At 32.0% G+C, this 17,208-nt stretch overlaps 1 protein-coding gene across 1 annotated transcript; it reads left to right on the top strand.

Annotated features, from left to right (window-relative positions):
- Window positions 1-10,040: 10,040 nt before the first annotated feature.
- Window positions 10,041-12,304, top strand: LOC142608863 (uncharacterized). The gene is made up of 4 exons (XM_075780523.1): window positions 10,041-10,521; window positions 10,612-10,877; window positions 11,270-11,494; window positions 11,735-12,304. Exons 1-4 carry the CDS (start codon window positions 10,041-10,043, stop codon window positions 12,302-12,304), a joined length of 1,542 nt encoding a protein of 513 aa, XP_075636638.1.
- The last annotated feature ends 4,904 nt before the right edge of the window (window positions 12,305-17,208 follow it).

Raw genomic sequence — 17,208 nt, 5'->3', positions numbered from 1 at the left:
CTCTTAATATTTTTTTTATTATATGTTGTTGGGTTCTAAGACTTTAGGTTTAAATGTATTAGAACTTCATTTTGTAATGTTGGCAAACCATGATAAAAAAAAACGTTTAGTCTTGTTTTTAGACTTGCTCAAAGTATGTTTTTGTGTAAAGTTGGAATCGAGTGCACTGCATGATTTACTGTGTAAATTTGCCTGGCTCGATCGATCGAAAATTAGACTCGATCGATCAAAACTCGTGCATATTGTTTTTCTGCAAAATTTTCCAACTTTGCCCAGGCCCGGTTTGACATGTTGGGTTTTATGTTTTATCCTAGGTATAAAAGGGAAAACCTTAGCCACGTTTTAATGGTTGTTGCAGTTGTTATTTATGCTGTGTATGTGAATCTCTTGTGAGATCTAAAGGTGTTTGCTTTCACATATACTTAGGGTTATCAAGATCGAGATTGATGTCGAGAACTTGGTGATCATTCAGTTGCTACATTAAGAGCTTAAAGATACACAAGCGAGAGTGCTTGTACTTGCTATGAATTTGAGAAAGAAGTAGTCCGTGGACTCGGAACTGTCACGTGATCATGGTAGTAAGTTTCCTACTCGAGGTAGTAATAGGATGTTAGTGGTCTAAGTCGCTATTGTGTAAACTTCAATTCTTTCATAATGGATTCGTTTTACCTTAAGGATAGCTAGGTTAAATCCTCCCCAGGTTTTTTACCGGTTTGGTTTTCCTGGGTTATCATATCGTTGTGTTATTTATTTTCCGCACTGTTTCAATGATATGATTTATATGTGTTAACCTAGATCTCCATAATTTACCTAAGTTAATCACTTAGCTAAATAACTAGGTTAATCTGGTTGTGTTTAAAGGGTCTAAAAACTTTACATATGTGAATTTTGACAAATGCACTACTGAATTACATTTTCTTCTTATATCCTCCACGCTTGCAAAATATCAATAGAATCAAACACCAATAGCTATGTCATCAACCAAACGTTTAAATTTGGAGCTTTTAGTCTAAAATTATACACAAAAAATAAGTTTATGGATAGAATAGTAAATAACATCTAATTGGCACGAAATTTAACAGGTGTTTTAAAATATAAAGAAAATGCAATTCAATTATTAGATTTTCAAAATGTGTAGCTATGTTAATTTTTTTAATAAGTGTAGCCTTAAGCTTTATCCTTAAGCTTTGGTTCTCTTAATAATATTTTAGGCCTTTACAAATAAAAAGGAAAAGCCTAAGAAAAAATTTATTGAACAATTTTGAAAGAGATGTAATTTGTAATATTGATAATGAGACTATTTTGCAACAGTATCAAAATAAGAAAACTCATAGAAGGAAATTGTAAGATTTTATGAATTTGCATGCTTTATTTTTTTGTCAATATATGAAATTCTATTTTGTTAGATTTTTTGTAATTTAAGTTTTACAATGACCACTCTAGAAAAAATTTCTGGAACTGCCACTGGAAACAACTTGAACTTGCTAATTCAACTGCTAAAGAACAGGACAAATGTGGAGGTTATGCTATGGATATATCTATTGTGTTTGTATGGATGATGCAGTATGGTGTAGCTACAGAGGATTTTTATAAATTTGTGGGAGAGAGACAAAATTATGTTCAACGTCAACCGGTAAGTTTTTTTTTTTCTATCTTTATTTGCAATATTCAAAATTAACAAAAGTAAAAAGTAACATTGGATGATGGTGCATTGATTATATTTCGTTATATGTTATAATGTATATTACTATTTAATCAGAGTACTCTATTAGCATGTATCAGTATCACCGACTACAAAATTATAGATCCAAATAATGAAGAGTTGATGATAGCAAAGTTGCAGGAAGGAATCTGCCTTTACACTTCATTTTACTTGTTTAAAGAGTTTGAGGAGTACAAACATGGACAAGATTTTGTATATGAAAGGGTGAACAATGGTTGCTCTAGACACACAATGGTACTTCTATTGAAAGAGTGAACAATGGTTGCTCTAGACACACAATCGTCATCCCTGAATGTGGAATAACACCAAATACAGGAAAAAAAAAAAAGTTTTGGTTCATTAAGGATTTGTGGGGTCATGGCTAGGGCGATGATGGCTACGCTAAAATATGACGGAGTCCAAATGCTTTTAACCCAATTACCGATAAAAACGACCTTAACTTTTTGTATTGTGTGATAGCATGTGGTAAAATTAAGGTGGTAGGGATTTAGGAAAATTAGCTAGTGGAATATATTAGCTAGAATAGTAGGGACAAAGTTAGAGGGTGCCCAAGGGAGCTAAGACTTTTTTTTTTACTGGTTTTGTATTTTTCTCTTCAGGGCTCTCTTTCTCTCTAGTGCTCTGGTTAATGCTAATGATATGCTAATTGAGTTCAGAAGTAAAGTGTGTAACTAATTGTGTAAATCAAAAAAGCAATTATAAAAAAAAAAATTATAGTTTTGATAACTATGTATACAATGTGCTTTATAGCCTGCTTACATTTGAATATGTAAAGTTGTGATTTTCTATTTTTTGTTGGCATCAATTCAGTGTCAAATTTGGTGAAATTTTATTTAATCAATTACTTGTATTTATGTGGGATTAAATGTAATAGGTATTGTGTTCATTTTGGTGAAGAACTATGTAAGATAGGGAATTTTGCGACTAGATCGTGACTAATTCGTGAGTCGTGACTGCTTAAGCCGTAATTTAAATTTGGAGTCTTAATTAGTATTAGTAATTATACTAGTGAGCTTTCAAAATAACATTACACTTTATATTATTTTTTGTGTGTGACTGTTTTGTTGATTAAGCAGTTTATATTTTTTGTGTTAACCTGCCAAAACATATGCATAGCCAATGATCATTTTATTCTGAGAGACCGCATCCCTTTCTGGCATCTCTTGAAACGCCTTTCTAACTGCTTCAATATCATGCAACCTAACATGCCATACTCTTAAGTTATTCCACAAAACCACATTCTTTTAAGTTATCAACTCAAGAAGGTATTCAGCTGATTTAAAGTCATTAGTTTGATCATTAGCCATTATCATGATATTCCACAATGAAACACCCCTCTCGGTCATTTCATCAAACACTTAAAGTGATACCAAACAACATTAGTTTTACTTCAAGAAATTACGACCTACACTGGTTTCAGTTAGCTCAACTGATAAAACTCAATAAAATATGAGGCATGATTTTGTTTAATAGATACTATAGAATTTGAATTTATGGCTTCCTTATTATCAAATCAAAACATCAATAAAATTTCTCGTGTTTAGGTCAAGACTACCAATTAAACTAACTATATTAACTAGAACCTATGTGACACTATGGGTCCGTTTGGATACAGCTTATTGCTAAAAACTGAAAACTGAAAACACTGTACCAAAATAATTTTTAAATGTGTGAATAGTGCCGTGGGTCCTATTTTTAATTTTAAAAAATCTGAAAAGTGAAGTTTGTGGGTCCCGTGAACAGTACACGGGACCCACAAATAGGCTGAAAAGTCAGCAAAAGCGAGCTACTGTTCATGCACAGTGCATGAACAGTAGCCGCTGTCCCCCTGACCCGTGCATCAGCAGAAGAAAAAAAAAAAAAAAAAAAAACGCAGAAATTTTTCATCAAAACGCAAACGCCAAGTTATCCAAACACACGCTATGCGCTAAAGTAACACTAAACAACTACAGTAATTTGCTTTATTGAGTTTGCACAGTTTTGCTGCCTCTTGCTTTTTTTTCTTTTTTTCAACAGTAAAAAACTACAGTAATTTGGTACTTTGCACTATTTATCTGCTTTTTTTTTTTCCTTCAAGTAATAGCGTCTGGTTCACTCTTTCTTCTTTTCTTTTTCTTTTTTTTTCTTTTTTTTTTTAAGAACTATTAGTTAACACAACAAATTTTCACAATTGTTGAGGTGTTAATTTCTTATAGGTCAAAATAAAATATCATATTAGAACCAAGCACAACTAAAAATAAAGGTATTGTGAAAAAAGAAGTGTTACATCCACAACATTTTTCACAACCCTTTCATAACAAAAGTGTGAATGCGTAAAGCTACAGTAGTAGCTACATTTGTTTTTTGGTCGGTTCAATTTGCACTGCTCACTAGCCTTCTTCTTTTTTTCGGTAATATCGCTCAGTCAACTCTTATATATATATATAAAGTTGTTAGTTAACACAACAAATTGTCATAATATTTTCACAATTGTTGAGATATTAATTCCTTATATGTCAAAATAAAATATCATATTGGAACTAACCACAACTAAAAATAAAGGTATTGTCATATTAACACAACAAATTTCACAATATTTTCACAATTATTGAGATCTCAATTTCTTATAAGTCGACATAAAATAATAAAATATGAGACTGTGACCAATCACAACTGAAAATAAATGTTTTATGCAAATGTTGTAACACTTATTATGTGAATATGTAAAAGCTACTATAGTAGCTACAGTACTTTTTGATTTATTTGATAAGTACTATTCATCACTTCATTAGCCCTTTCTCTTTTCTTTTCTGTTTTTTTATTTTTTTTCAATCATCAGTTTGTGCTCCTTTTTGTAATATTTCAGTGAGCTGGCATATATATTAATTGTTAACTGACACAACAAATTTCACAATACACAATTATTAAAGTGTCAATTTTTATAGGACGAAATAAAATAATATAATATGAGACTGTAATCGATCACAACTGAAAATAAATGTTTTGTGAAAATATTGTAGCACTTGTTATTATCACATTACAATATTTTCACAATTGTTGAGATCTTAGTTTCTTATAGATCAAATAAAAAATTGCTAAGTCTACAACATTTTCACATTAGTTTCACAACAAATCATAGGTGTTAACCTACTATTGATGGATAAAAAAGTGATATCAGTCGTGGGTCCATTTTAAAATCAGTAACAACTTGCCCTCTAGAATTTGTTATAAAAATATTATAAAGATAACATTTCTAAAAAATAAATAATAATACCATGGCTGAAAATAAAGGTGTGAAAATATTGTGATATTTTGTTGTCTTCCTAAACTTCTTTTTTAGTTTAGTCAAATTTTGTGAGCAAAAATTCACGGTTTTACACACAATTTTCTTCTGTTGTTTTTTTTTAATGCATAGTTTAAAGTGGTTGTCCCAATTAAAAATCAATAACAATTTACCATCTAGTATTTGTTGTGAAAATGTTGTGGATGTACCATTACTCTAAAATAAAATTATAAAATATCATACCAGGGCCCACCATAGCTAAAATAAAGGTATGAAAATATCGTAACATTTATTGTGTTCTTGAAAAAAAAATTTACCCAATTTGTTGAGCCAAAATTCATAGTTTTACACACAGTTTTCTTGGGGTTTTTTAATACATTGTTTAAAGTAAAAAACATATAGTTTTACCAACCAAAAAAAAATTATAGAAAAAAGTACTTCCCCTTTATGTTTGGAGTAGTTTCATCCCCCCAACTTTAAAGTTGAATAATTTCCTCCTTTATATTTTGTACACAAGCATGTAGCCCCTAATGTTACTCTCTTAGTTAAATCCTAACAAAATCTTATGATTCCTAGAATATTTCATTGTGCAATATCTAAAGTGCCTCACTAAATTTTAATGTCCCACAAATTTTCTTTGTGTATTTTGAGTTTTATGCGTTAGTCATTCTTAAAAAGTAAAAATGGTAATCTATGGTATTCTATTTGTTACCTAGAGAACACAAATTTATTAGAGGTTTAAATCTTCTAGATTTATAATTTTATCTAATAGAAACTTCAATGACATATGTCTTTTGTTATTTATTTTTCTTTTCTTTCTTAAAAAGGTGTTCATTAAAAATTAAGTAAGCTAAGCATTGTAGGTAGGCTCATAAAATAGAATGATAAAGAAGAAAGTATGAATAACAAAATATTCATCACATATGGTTGTAAGTATTTAATTTGATGAAGAGTTTCAATTGTAGCATATGTCATCATTTATTGTGAAAATTCAAATATTGTAACAATGTTTTATCAAAACTTAGTTGTTTATTGTTGGAAGATGACGACATTTGTTATCATTCTTAGTAGAATTTTTTTGTAAGTAAATATTGTCTTTAGTAAATAAGTTCTAAGAAATTATCATACTAAATAGATAGTCATATGTTAAATAACTATTCTAAATTTAAATGCATGATTTGATACTACTTCAAAAAAAAATTATCTAAAATTTTTCATTCAAGGGGTAGCACGTGCCTTGCACGTGCCACCCTTACTAGTCTATTTATAAAAAGTGTCAATGAGTAAATGTACAGTGCATTTGGTTTATTCAAGTGGCACTATTCCTGTTCCGCTAGCCTCTTTTTTTTATTAATTTTAAATATCACCTGTTGAACTTTGCTAAAACAACAAATTTTCACAATTGTTAAAAGTGTTAAGTCCTTATAAGTCAAAATAAAATAACAAAAATATCATACGAGGACCAACCACAACTAAAAATAAAGGTATTGTAGAAAAAGAAGTGCTACATCTACAACATTTTTAACAACATTTTCATAGTGCCAATGGGTAAAGGAACAGTGCATTTGGTTTATTCAAGTGCACAATTCCTGTTCCGCTAACCTTTTTTAAAAAAAAGAATTTAAATATTGCCTGTTGAACTCTGTTAAAACAACAAATTTTGACAATTGTTAAAAGTGTTAAGTCCTTATAGGTCAAAATAAAATAACAAAAATATCATACTTTTTTTTGATGAACAACAAAAATATCATATTGGGACCAACTATAACTAAAAATAAAAGCATTGTAAAAAAAGAAGTGCTACATCTACAACATTTTCATAATAAATTATAGTAGTAAATTGCTATTGGTTCTAATTAAAATTTCTATAGATAAAAAGTGTAAATGAGTAAAGCAACCATGCATTTGGTTTGTTCAAGTGGCATTGTTCTGTTGGCCCTTTCTTTTTCTTTTTCTTTTTTTTTTGGTTAATATCACATGTTGAACTCTATTACAACAACAAATTATCACAATATTTTGACAATTTCTAGAGGTGTTAAGTCTTTATAGGTCAAAATAAAATAATAAAAATATCATACTAGGACCAGCCACAACAAAAAATAAAGGTATTGTAGAAAAAGAAGTGCTACATCTACAACATTTTCATAATAAATCATAGTGGTAAATTATTATTGGTTCTAATTTAAATTTCTATATATAGAAAGTGTAAATGAGTAAAGCAACCGTGCATTTGGTTTATTCAAGTGGCACTGTTTCGTTGGCCCCCTTCTTCTTCTTTTTTCCTTTTTTTGTTAACATCACCTGTTGAACTCTATTATAATAACAAATTGTCATAATATTTTCACAATTTTTAGAGGTGTTAAGTTCTTATAGGTAAAAATAAAATTATAAAAATATCATATTGAGACTAACCACAACTAAAAATAGAGGTATTGTGGAAAAAGAAGTGTTATATCTAGAATATTTTCATAACAAATTATAGGTGGTAAATTGTTATTGATTCTAATTTAAATTTTTATATATGAAAAAGGTCAATGCTCAAAGGTACAGTAGCAAAGCTATAGTAGTTTTGGTTTATTCAATCCAAACTGTTTCAGTGGCTTTCTTTTTTCTTTTTTTGGAAATATCGCCTATTGAACACGCTTTTTATTTATTTTATTTTATTTATCTGCATATGAGCTGTTACCCTAAAAGAATAAAATATCATCAAAACAAATTGCCACAATATTTTCACAATTGTTGAGGTATTAATTCTTTATAGGCTAAAAACAAATAGCATACTAGAACCAACCACAACTAAAAATAAAGGTATTGTGAAAAAAAAAAAGTGCGACATCTACAACACTTTTAAAATAAATAATAGATGGTAAATTGTTATTGGTTTTAATTTAAATTTACAAATAAAATATTTTTTTGTCCACCAATAACAACCTATTGCTTTATGATTTGTTGTGAAAATGTTGTGAACATAGCATCTCTCTTATGAACACTAGCTTTTTTTGGGGAGGGGGGGTGGAATATCGCCTATTGAACATGCTTTTTATTTATTTTTTATCTATATGTGAGCTGTTACCCTAAAAGAATAAAATATTATCATAACAAATTGTCACAATATTTTCACAACTGTTGAGGTGTAAATTCTTTATAGGCTAAAATAAAATTAAAAAATATATATCATATTGGAGCTAACCACATCTAAAAATAAAGGTATTGTGGAAAAAAAAAATGTGCGATATCCACAATACTTTCATAACAAATCATAGGTGATAAATTCTTATTGGTTCTAATTTAAACTTACCAATGAAATTACTTTTTTTCCTACCAACAACAGCCCATAACAACCTACTACTTTATGATTTGTTATGAAAATATTGTGAATATAGCATTTCTCTTGTGAAAATATTAAGACATTTTGTTGTCATCGTAATATTTTCACAACTACTAAAGTGTCAATTCTTTACGAATTAAAATAGAATATGACAAAATTATAAAGGCATTACGAAATGTTGTACCAATACGTTGTGTTTCTAGATTTTTTTTTTTTTGGTTTAGTCAACTTTATTGAGCCAAAATTCACTATTTTACATACACTTTCCTTGGGTTGACTTTTTGTATTTTTTATTGTATTTTTATCTTTACGCACCATTTTAAGTAAAAACACAATTTTACACAATAAATAAATAAATAACTTAGGATAAAAACACTTTTCATCCTTTATGTTTGGAGTAGTTCACAATTCCTCCTTAAACTTTAAAATCAAACAATTTTCCTGTTAGGACATATATGAATGATGTTAGGAACATATTTCATTTAGAATTGGCTAATCCTTTGACAAAACGCACTTTACTTGTAATTGGGTAGATCTAGGATGTGTTTAATACTTCAAGGAACAAGATTCAAGTTCAAGTATTGAAGCTATACAAATATGTCCAAAAAACAAGTGAAGAAGTGCTGGATTTTAAAACTTGACAGCTAGCTCGACAAATAGAATCTATCGAGATTTAAAAGGTAGTTTAGCTCGATGCTTGACAGCTGCTTGATAGATAACCTATCTATCAAGATTTATGAAAATCAGCTTTTCAGATATGATTTCACTCTAATCCGTGTGTACATGTTTAGGCTTACTTTTCTCACAACCCTAAACATATTTAAGGATTATTTTAAGGGTCATCAAAGGTTGCACTAGTGTGAAGCAAAGTTTTGTTCATGCAAATAGTGACCGGAGACAGAATTTGTCCTAGTTTATCTTTACCTTGAAGAAGCTGCTGCTACGTTTGTACTTCGTTGGGTTTTGTGATCAAGGAGTTTCGTGATCTTCATCATGTTGATGAACTGAAGAACTTTGCAGCCAACATTTTTTCAAGTTAGTAAGTAAGCCACGTATTGGGATCTGCACATCTATTGGTTAGTCACGTACTGGGAGCCATGCATTGAAAATGAGAGATTATCACTACAGAACAAGTCCAATTGTGTATTAGGGTAACAGTTCAACTATAGGTTGGTATAAGATACTGAGATTCCTTTACTTTTAACCACTTGTTGTGATAATAGTGGATTCTTGGGAGTGGTGACCTTAAAATCACCCAGTAGGGTTTTTACCTTGAAGGTTTTCTCCATTCGTAAACAAATCACTGTGTCAACTTTATTTTCCACTGCATATTAACTTAGTTAGTGATTTGATTGTGCTACCACGCATTTTGCATGTTAATTGGATTAATTAATCAACTTGGCTAACTAATTGGTTAATTCATCACAAGGATTCAATACATTCTTGGTTTATCAAGTGGTATCAGAGCAGGCACACTCTGATTAGAGTTAATCTTTGCTGTGTGATCCATTGACCCCTATTGTCATGGCTGCTATTGGCAAGAAAATATCTTTTATTTCAAAAACATCTTGTTTTTCTGATCTCTATTTGATTGAGTGTCTCAAAAAATGCAAGTCTAAAAGTTATTTGAAAGCTATCATGATGATGATTGAAAAGATCTTAATATGAAAAAGAAGAAGCTAGACTGCCTCAAAATGAAAATGTACAGAAGAGTTCATCTAAGAAGAATGAAGGTTAAAGGTTTTGTCCATAAATGGCAGATGAAAGAGAACATCATTCCTACAGATTTGTCATCAAAGCATGAGGTGTGCTTTACGATGAAGTCTGCGTTCAAGGTAATGGACACATATTTGTGGTACCTTGACAGTGGATGCTCACGAAACATGACTGGAGACCGGTCTCTCTTTAAGGTTTTCGAGTCTAAGAAAGGCAGTAATGTCACTTTTGGTGATGGGAGCAAATCACAAATTAAAGGAAAGGGAACAATCTTTCTACCCGGACTACCAAACATTGCAAATGTACTATATGTAGAAGGTCTAAGAGTGAACCTGTTGAGCATAAGTCAGATATGTAATCAAGACTTTATGGTACCGTTCTCAAAAGGGAAATGCCTTGTGTTGGATGAATCTGAAAAGAAACTCATAAGTCGTGTTCGCATTCTAGATAATTGTTATGGTCTGGTCCTTGATGCTGATATTGTGTGCAATAGTATTCATTTGCCAAATGAAGATCTATGGCACCAAAGGATGGGACATGCTAGTTACAAACATCTTTTAATTGTATCTGAGCACGAATCAGTGTTGGGGATGCCAAAGCGCAGTAGAGTGAACAATGTTGTGTGTGGATCGTGCCAGCTTGGGAAACAGATAAAACCTAAACATCCAGGCACTCTGACATCCACTACATCTAGACCATTGGAGCTACCACATCTAGATCTCATGGGTCCAACTAGAACCGAGTCTCTTGGTGGGAAGAGATACATCATGATTGTAGTAGATGAATTTACTAGGTACACTTGGGTCATTCTTCTAAGATCCAAGTCAGATGCTCCTGAGCACATTGAAGTCTTGTGCACAAGATTGCAAAATGAGAAGAGAAGAGCTTAAAGATTGATCAAATTCAAAGTGATCGTGGTAAAGTATTCAAAAACTCATACATGGAGTCTTTTTGCACTAGATCAGATATATCTCAAAAATTCTCTGCTCCTATTACTCCTTAGCAAAATGGTGTAGTAGAAAGAAATAATAGGGTTATTCAGGAGATGGCTAGAGACATGTTGCACAACAAGGATGTGGCTAGAAACTTGTGGGGAGAAGCCATCAACACTACGTGTCATTCAGTTAACTAGGTGTATTTCGGACCCGGTACCAAGAAGACTCCCTATGAGCTATGGAAGGGAAGCAAGCCGAATGTTAAGTATTTCAAAATCTTTGGAAGTACTTGTTTCATTCTCAAGGATAGAGAGAATGTGGGAAAATTTGACTCCCAAAGCGATGAAGAAATATTTTTGGGATACTCCTTTACAAGCAAGGCTTATTGGGTATACAACAAGAGAACTAAGAAGGTGATGGAAATTGTAAATGTTGTTATCGATGAAGCTTCAAAGTCCGGTTCTGAGAAAATTAGTGAGGAAATCCCCAAAGAAATTCTTCCTCCCGAGCCCAAGGATGTTCAAGAACTTGTTGATCAAAAGCCTGCATCTTGAAGTACTCCTGGTACTCCGAGTGTTGTAGAAGGTTCAGCAGACGTATCTACCTCACCTGATTCTGAATCTCATAAAGAGAAAGGACCCTTTTCCAAAATTAAGTTGAATCATCCTCCTGAATTTGTTGTGGGAAACATGAATGAACTTACACTAAAGAAACGCACAGTTGATAAATATGTTACTAACTTTGTGTCATATTCTTGTTATTTGTCACAGGTTAAAACCACCAAGGTTGAGGAAGCTCTTCAGGATGAAAGCTGGGTTGAAGCTATGCATGATGAATTGCTTCAGTTTCAAAGGAATGATGTCTGGACTCTAGTACCTAGACCGGAGGGTGAGCACATCATTGGCACAAAGTGGATTTTCCATAATAAGACTGATGAGAAGGGTAACATGATCCGCAACAAGGCTCGTCTTGTGGCTCAAGGATACTCTCAAATGGAAGGAGTGGACTATAATGAGACATTTGCTCCAGTAGCTCGTATGGAGTCCATCAGGTTTCCTCTAGCTTTAGCATGCCATTTGAAGTTCAAGCTTTACCAAATGGATGTCAAGACTGCTTTCTTAAATGGGTTCCTTAAAGAAGATGTCTATGTGGCTCAACCAAATGGATTCATTGATTCCCACTTTCCGAATCATGTGTTGTACCTCAAGAAGGCACTCTATGGTTTAAAGCAAGCCCCCAAAGCTTGGTATGATCGGCTCACACAATACTTGATGTCACATGGGTTCACAAGAGGAAAAGTTGATCAAACTTCTTCATCAAAAGGGAAGACGGCAAGTTGATAGTTGCTCAAGTCTATGTTAATGATATCATCTTTGGGTCAACAAAGGATGAACATGCTCATGGTTTCTCCAAACTCACGCAGGCCGAGTTCGAGATGAGCATGATTGGAGAGTTAAATCACTTCCTTGGGTTGCAGATCCGTTAGCAAGAGTCAGGTATATTCATATCTCAATCTAAATATGCTAAAAATCTTGTGAAAAAGTTTGGTTTGGAATCTGCTAGTTCTGTTAGAACCCCTATGAGTCTAAATGTTAAACTCACTGTTGATTTGTTGAGTAAAAGTGTTGACTCATCTCTTTATAGAAGCATGATAAGTAGTCTTCTTTACATTACTGCTAGTAGACCCGACATTAGTTAGAGTGTGGGAGTGTGTGCTAGATATCAGGCTAATCCCAAGGAGTCTCATATGATTGCCTTGAAAAGAGTCATAAAGTATGTCAAAACCACTGCCGACTTTGGCGTGTGGTATAGTAAGGACACAAATGATGTTATAGCTGGGTATTCTATCACAGACTGGGCTGGGAATGCTGATGATAGAAAGAGTATTTCGGGGGGTTGTTTTCACGTGGGTAATAATCTTGTCTCCTAGATGAGCAAAACGCAAAATTCTATCTCATTATCCACTGTAGAGGCTGAATACATCGTTGTTGGTAGCTATTGCACCCAACTTCTATGGATGCAAAAACTCCTCCTTGATTATAGTATTCATCAAGAACATCTCACTATCTATTGTGACAATACCAGTGTCATCAATATCTCTAAAAATCTTGTTCAACATTCTCGAACTAAACACATAGAGATTCCACATCACTTCATTCGTGAGCTTTTTGAAGATGGTACTCTCACTCTTGAGTTCATTCACACTGATAATCAGAAGGCTGATTTGTTCACCAAACCTCTTGATAGCAAACAGTTTGAATTTCTTCGTCAAAACATCGGTGTTATCTCCATGGATTGATATTTTCTTCTCCTCCTCCTTCCTCATGCATTTGCATTTAGTTTTATGCTATGCTTTGTTTAACATGTTTTTGTTTGTTGTTTTCAGTTTTGCTTTATTTTATTTTTCATAAAAAAAAAATTTGAAAAATCAGAAAAATACAAAAACAATGTGTATGTGTACATTGGTATTTGTGTACCTTGGATGACCATTGAAACAAAATTTCTATGCTTTGTATCTTTTGTAGCTTGGATGAGCATCTCTATGCACAACTAAAAAAGTGAGCCTTGTGGCTTGTGTTTGTGATAAGTAAGATTAAGTAATCTCATGTAATTAAAATTTGTATCACTTTTTTTGACGGGAAGGACTAGAAAATCCTAAGAAAAAGGCATAAATAACCATCTCACCATTGTTGCCCGCCAATCATGAAATGACATCTGTATAGGATATGAGAGTTATAGGATGTATCTCGAAAGTGATAGTCCTCATCAAGCAGTTATGATTGTGTGTGAGTTAAAGTGATTTTCTCATATCTTAAATCGTCATAACATGTAGACATTTGTGCAATCTTGCAATGTTTTTCGCACACATCACGCACTATTCTTTGTTACTTTTGATACATGTGCAGGTACAATGTGATTTGGCCATCACAAGGAATACATGTGTTAATGTATGCTCACTAAACTGTCTTGACTTGTTTTTAAAATAAAAAATTGGTTAAACTTGTTTAGTGTGTGTGTGTGTTTTGGATCTATATGCTTGACATTTTTCTTGTTGAGAGATGATTTTGAGAGTTTAAAATGTTATTTGGATATTTGGTTAAGTAGCATGCTTGACTGCATTTATATATGTGTTTTTCTCTTCTTGAAAAACTGTTTTTGAGCAATCTCGATAGCTGCTGGACACCTCTCGATAGCTAGACTATCTATTGAGCCTCTTAGGCTTCCTTTCTCGATAGCTGTTATCACAATTTAAATCCATCGATGTTTTTGAGAAGTTTTCGACAGCTTCTCGATAGCTTCTCGATCTATCGAGAAAGTTTCTATATCACAATGTTCTTACATTGTAATAGCAAACCTTGTACTCATTATTGATATATATATATATATTGAGGTTGTCATTACATCTTCACCTATCTATTCATGTGTTGTTTCTTTTCTCTCTTTATACACATGCTTCTTATTACTTGTATGCAATTTTTTATTTCTGTTTCACATTAAGATGCTGTGATGAGTTTTGTTTAAAGTATTTCAGAAATACAAGTTGTCAAAGTCTCTCTTGCCATAAACTCTCTTCTTGCAAAGCTTTTCAAGAGTTTGTGTTAGAATAGATTTTATTGTATTCAACGAGTATGAGTTGAGTGATTTATGACTTCTCTCATATGTTCATTTGTTTGTTGTGGTTTTTTCACGGGTTGCCAAATGGGGAGATTGATAGGACATATGTGAATGATGTTAGGAAATAGGAACATATCTCATTTAGAATTGGCTAATCTTTTGACAAAACGCACTTTACTTGTAATTGGATAGATTTAGGATGTGTTTAATACTTCAAGGAATAAGATTCAAGTTCAAGTATTGAAACCATGCAAATCTGTCCAAGAAACAAGTGAAGAAGTACTGGATTTTAAAACTCGACAGATAGCATCTATCGAGGTTTAAAAGCCAGCTTAGCCTAATGCTTGACAGCTGCTCGATAAATAACCTATCTATCGAGATTTATGAAAATCAGCTTTTCAGATTTAATTTCACTCTAATCCGTGTGTACATGTTTAGGCTTTCTTTTCTCACAACCCTAAACATATATAAGGATTATTTTAAGGGCCGTCAAAAGTTGTGCGAGTGTGAAGCAAAGTTTTGTTCACGCAAATTGTGACTAGAGACAGAATTTGCCCTAGTTCATCTTTCTCTTGAAGAAGCTGTTGTGTTTGTACACCGTTGGGTTTTGTGACCAAGGAGTTTCGTGATCTTCATCATGTTGATGAACTGAAGAACTTTGTAGCCAACATCTTTCTTAAGTTGGTGAGTAAGCCGCATACTGGGATTCGCACATCTATTGGTTAGTCACGTACTGGGAGCTGTGCATTGAAAATGAGAGATTGTCACTACAGAACAAGTCCAATTGTGTATTGAGGTAAGGGTTTAACTGTAGGTTGGTATAAGGTGTTGAGATTCCTTTACTTGTAACCGCTTGTTGTGATAATAGGGGATTTTCGGGAGTGGTGACCTTAAAATAACCCGATGGGGTTTTTGCCTTGGAGGTTTTCCCCATTCATAAGCAAATCACCATGTCAACTTTATTTTCCGCTACATATTAACTTAGTTGGTGATTTGTTTGTGCTACCACGAGTTTTGAATGTTAATTGGACTAATTAATCAACTTGGCTAATTAATTAGTTAATTCATCACAAGGGGTCAATACATTCTTGGCCTATCATTTCCCTTTAATATTTTGGAAAAAAAATATATATGTCATATTATTATTGTCTCAGTTAAACCCTAATCAAAACTTATGATTCATAAAATATTACATTGTGTAATGTCTAAAATACTCGCACTAAATTTTAATATTTCAAAAAAAAAATTCACGTATTTTGAGTTTTAGATGGTAGTAATGCTTGGAAAGTTAGAATGGTGATATAAGGTATTTTATTTATTACCTAAAGAAAATTGATTTTCTAGGTTTAAATCTTTGAAAATTGTAATTTATCTAATGGGAAATTCGATGACACATGTCTTTTGTTATCCTTTTTTTTTCTTGTCTTGCCTAAAATGGGTGTTCATTAAAACTAAGTAAACTAAATATTGCACCCAGACTCATGTAGAATGAAAAAAATAAAGTATGAATGAAAAAATTTTCATTGTGTATGGTTGAAGGTATTTGATGAAAAAACTTCAATTGTAGCATATTACATCATTTATTACGAAAATTTAAATATTGTGACAATGTCTTAGCAAAACTTAGTTGCTTATTGTTGGAAGATGATGATATTCATTATCATTCTTAGAAGTTTTTAGTGAGTGAATATTGCCTTTATCAAATAAATACTAAAAAACTATTATAGTAATATAGATATGCATATGTTAAATAGCTACCATAACTTTAATTTATATGTGATTAGCTATTAAAATTATTATAAGAATAAGATTAACTTTGTATGACATATATTTTTTCTGTATATGGTTTCATACTTCTTCAAATAAAAATTTTATTTTAATTTTCTCACTCGAGAGCTAGCACGAACCTTGCACGTGCCACCCTACCTAATTTTTTTTTTTAAAAAAAAAACCTCAAATAACATGGACTCCTTATGGGCCCCCAAATTCTATTAAAAATATTTTATAATATATATCCATATAATAATTTCTAAAAGTCGAAATGTATTATTTAATGTTGCTATACTACTATTGAGCCACATCATTAACCACGTTACCATTTTCTTATTGATTTGTTCCTCTATCTTTTTGATAATATAAAAAAATTAAGAGCAATGAAGAAAAAAAAAGTGAAAGGAGTTTTTTCTAAATTAAAGTAGATAAATATGTAAAGGCAAAGTATATGTAAAGTTAAAAGCGTCAAAGATATTATTAGGGGGAAAAAACCATTCAAGATAAATGTGTAAAGTCAATCGATTAGTATATTTAATATTATCAAAAAATTAGAGGAACAAATCAATAAAAAAATTATAATTAAAAAAAAAGTGATGTGGGCAATGATTCGGTCCACTTCTGTCCTTTTTAGTATAATTCTATTCATTTTGATCCAATTCAGTCAAGTTTGATCTATTCAGTCCACTTTGATCCATTCAATTCACTTTTTTCCATTCAGTTTATTTTGGTATATTTGGTCTATTTCTATTCAATTCGGTCCAGTCCACTTCATTCCAATTCGGTCCATTTTCATATAATTTAGTCCAATTCAGTCCATTTCGGCCTCTTCGGTCCACTTAAATCCATTCGATCCCCA

Source organism: Castanea sativa, chromosome 9 (assembly GCF_040712315.1).
Source record: "Castanea sativa cultivar Marrone di Chiusa Pesio chromosome 9, ASM4071231v1".
NCBI classification, from domain to species: Eukaryota; Viridiplantae; Streptophyta; class Magnoliopsida; order Fagales; family Fagaceae; genus Castanea; species Castanea sativa.
This window is presented reverse-complemented; position numbering and strand designations above follow the sequence as displayed.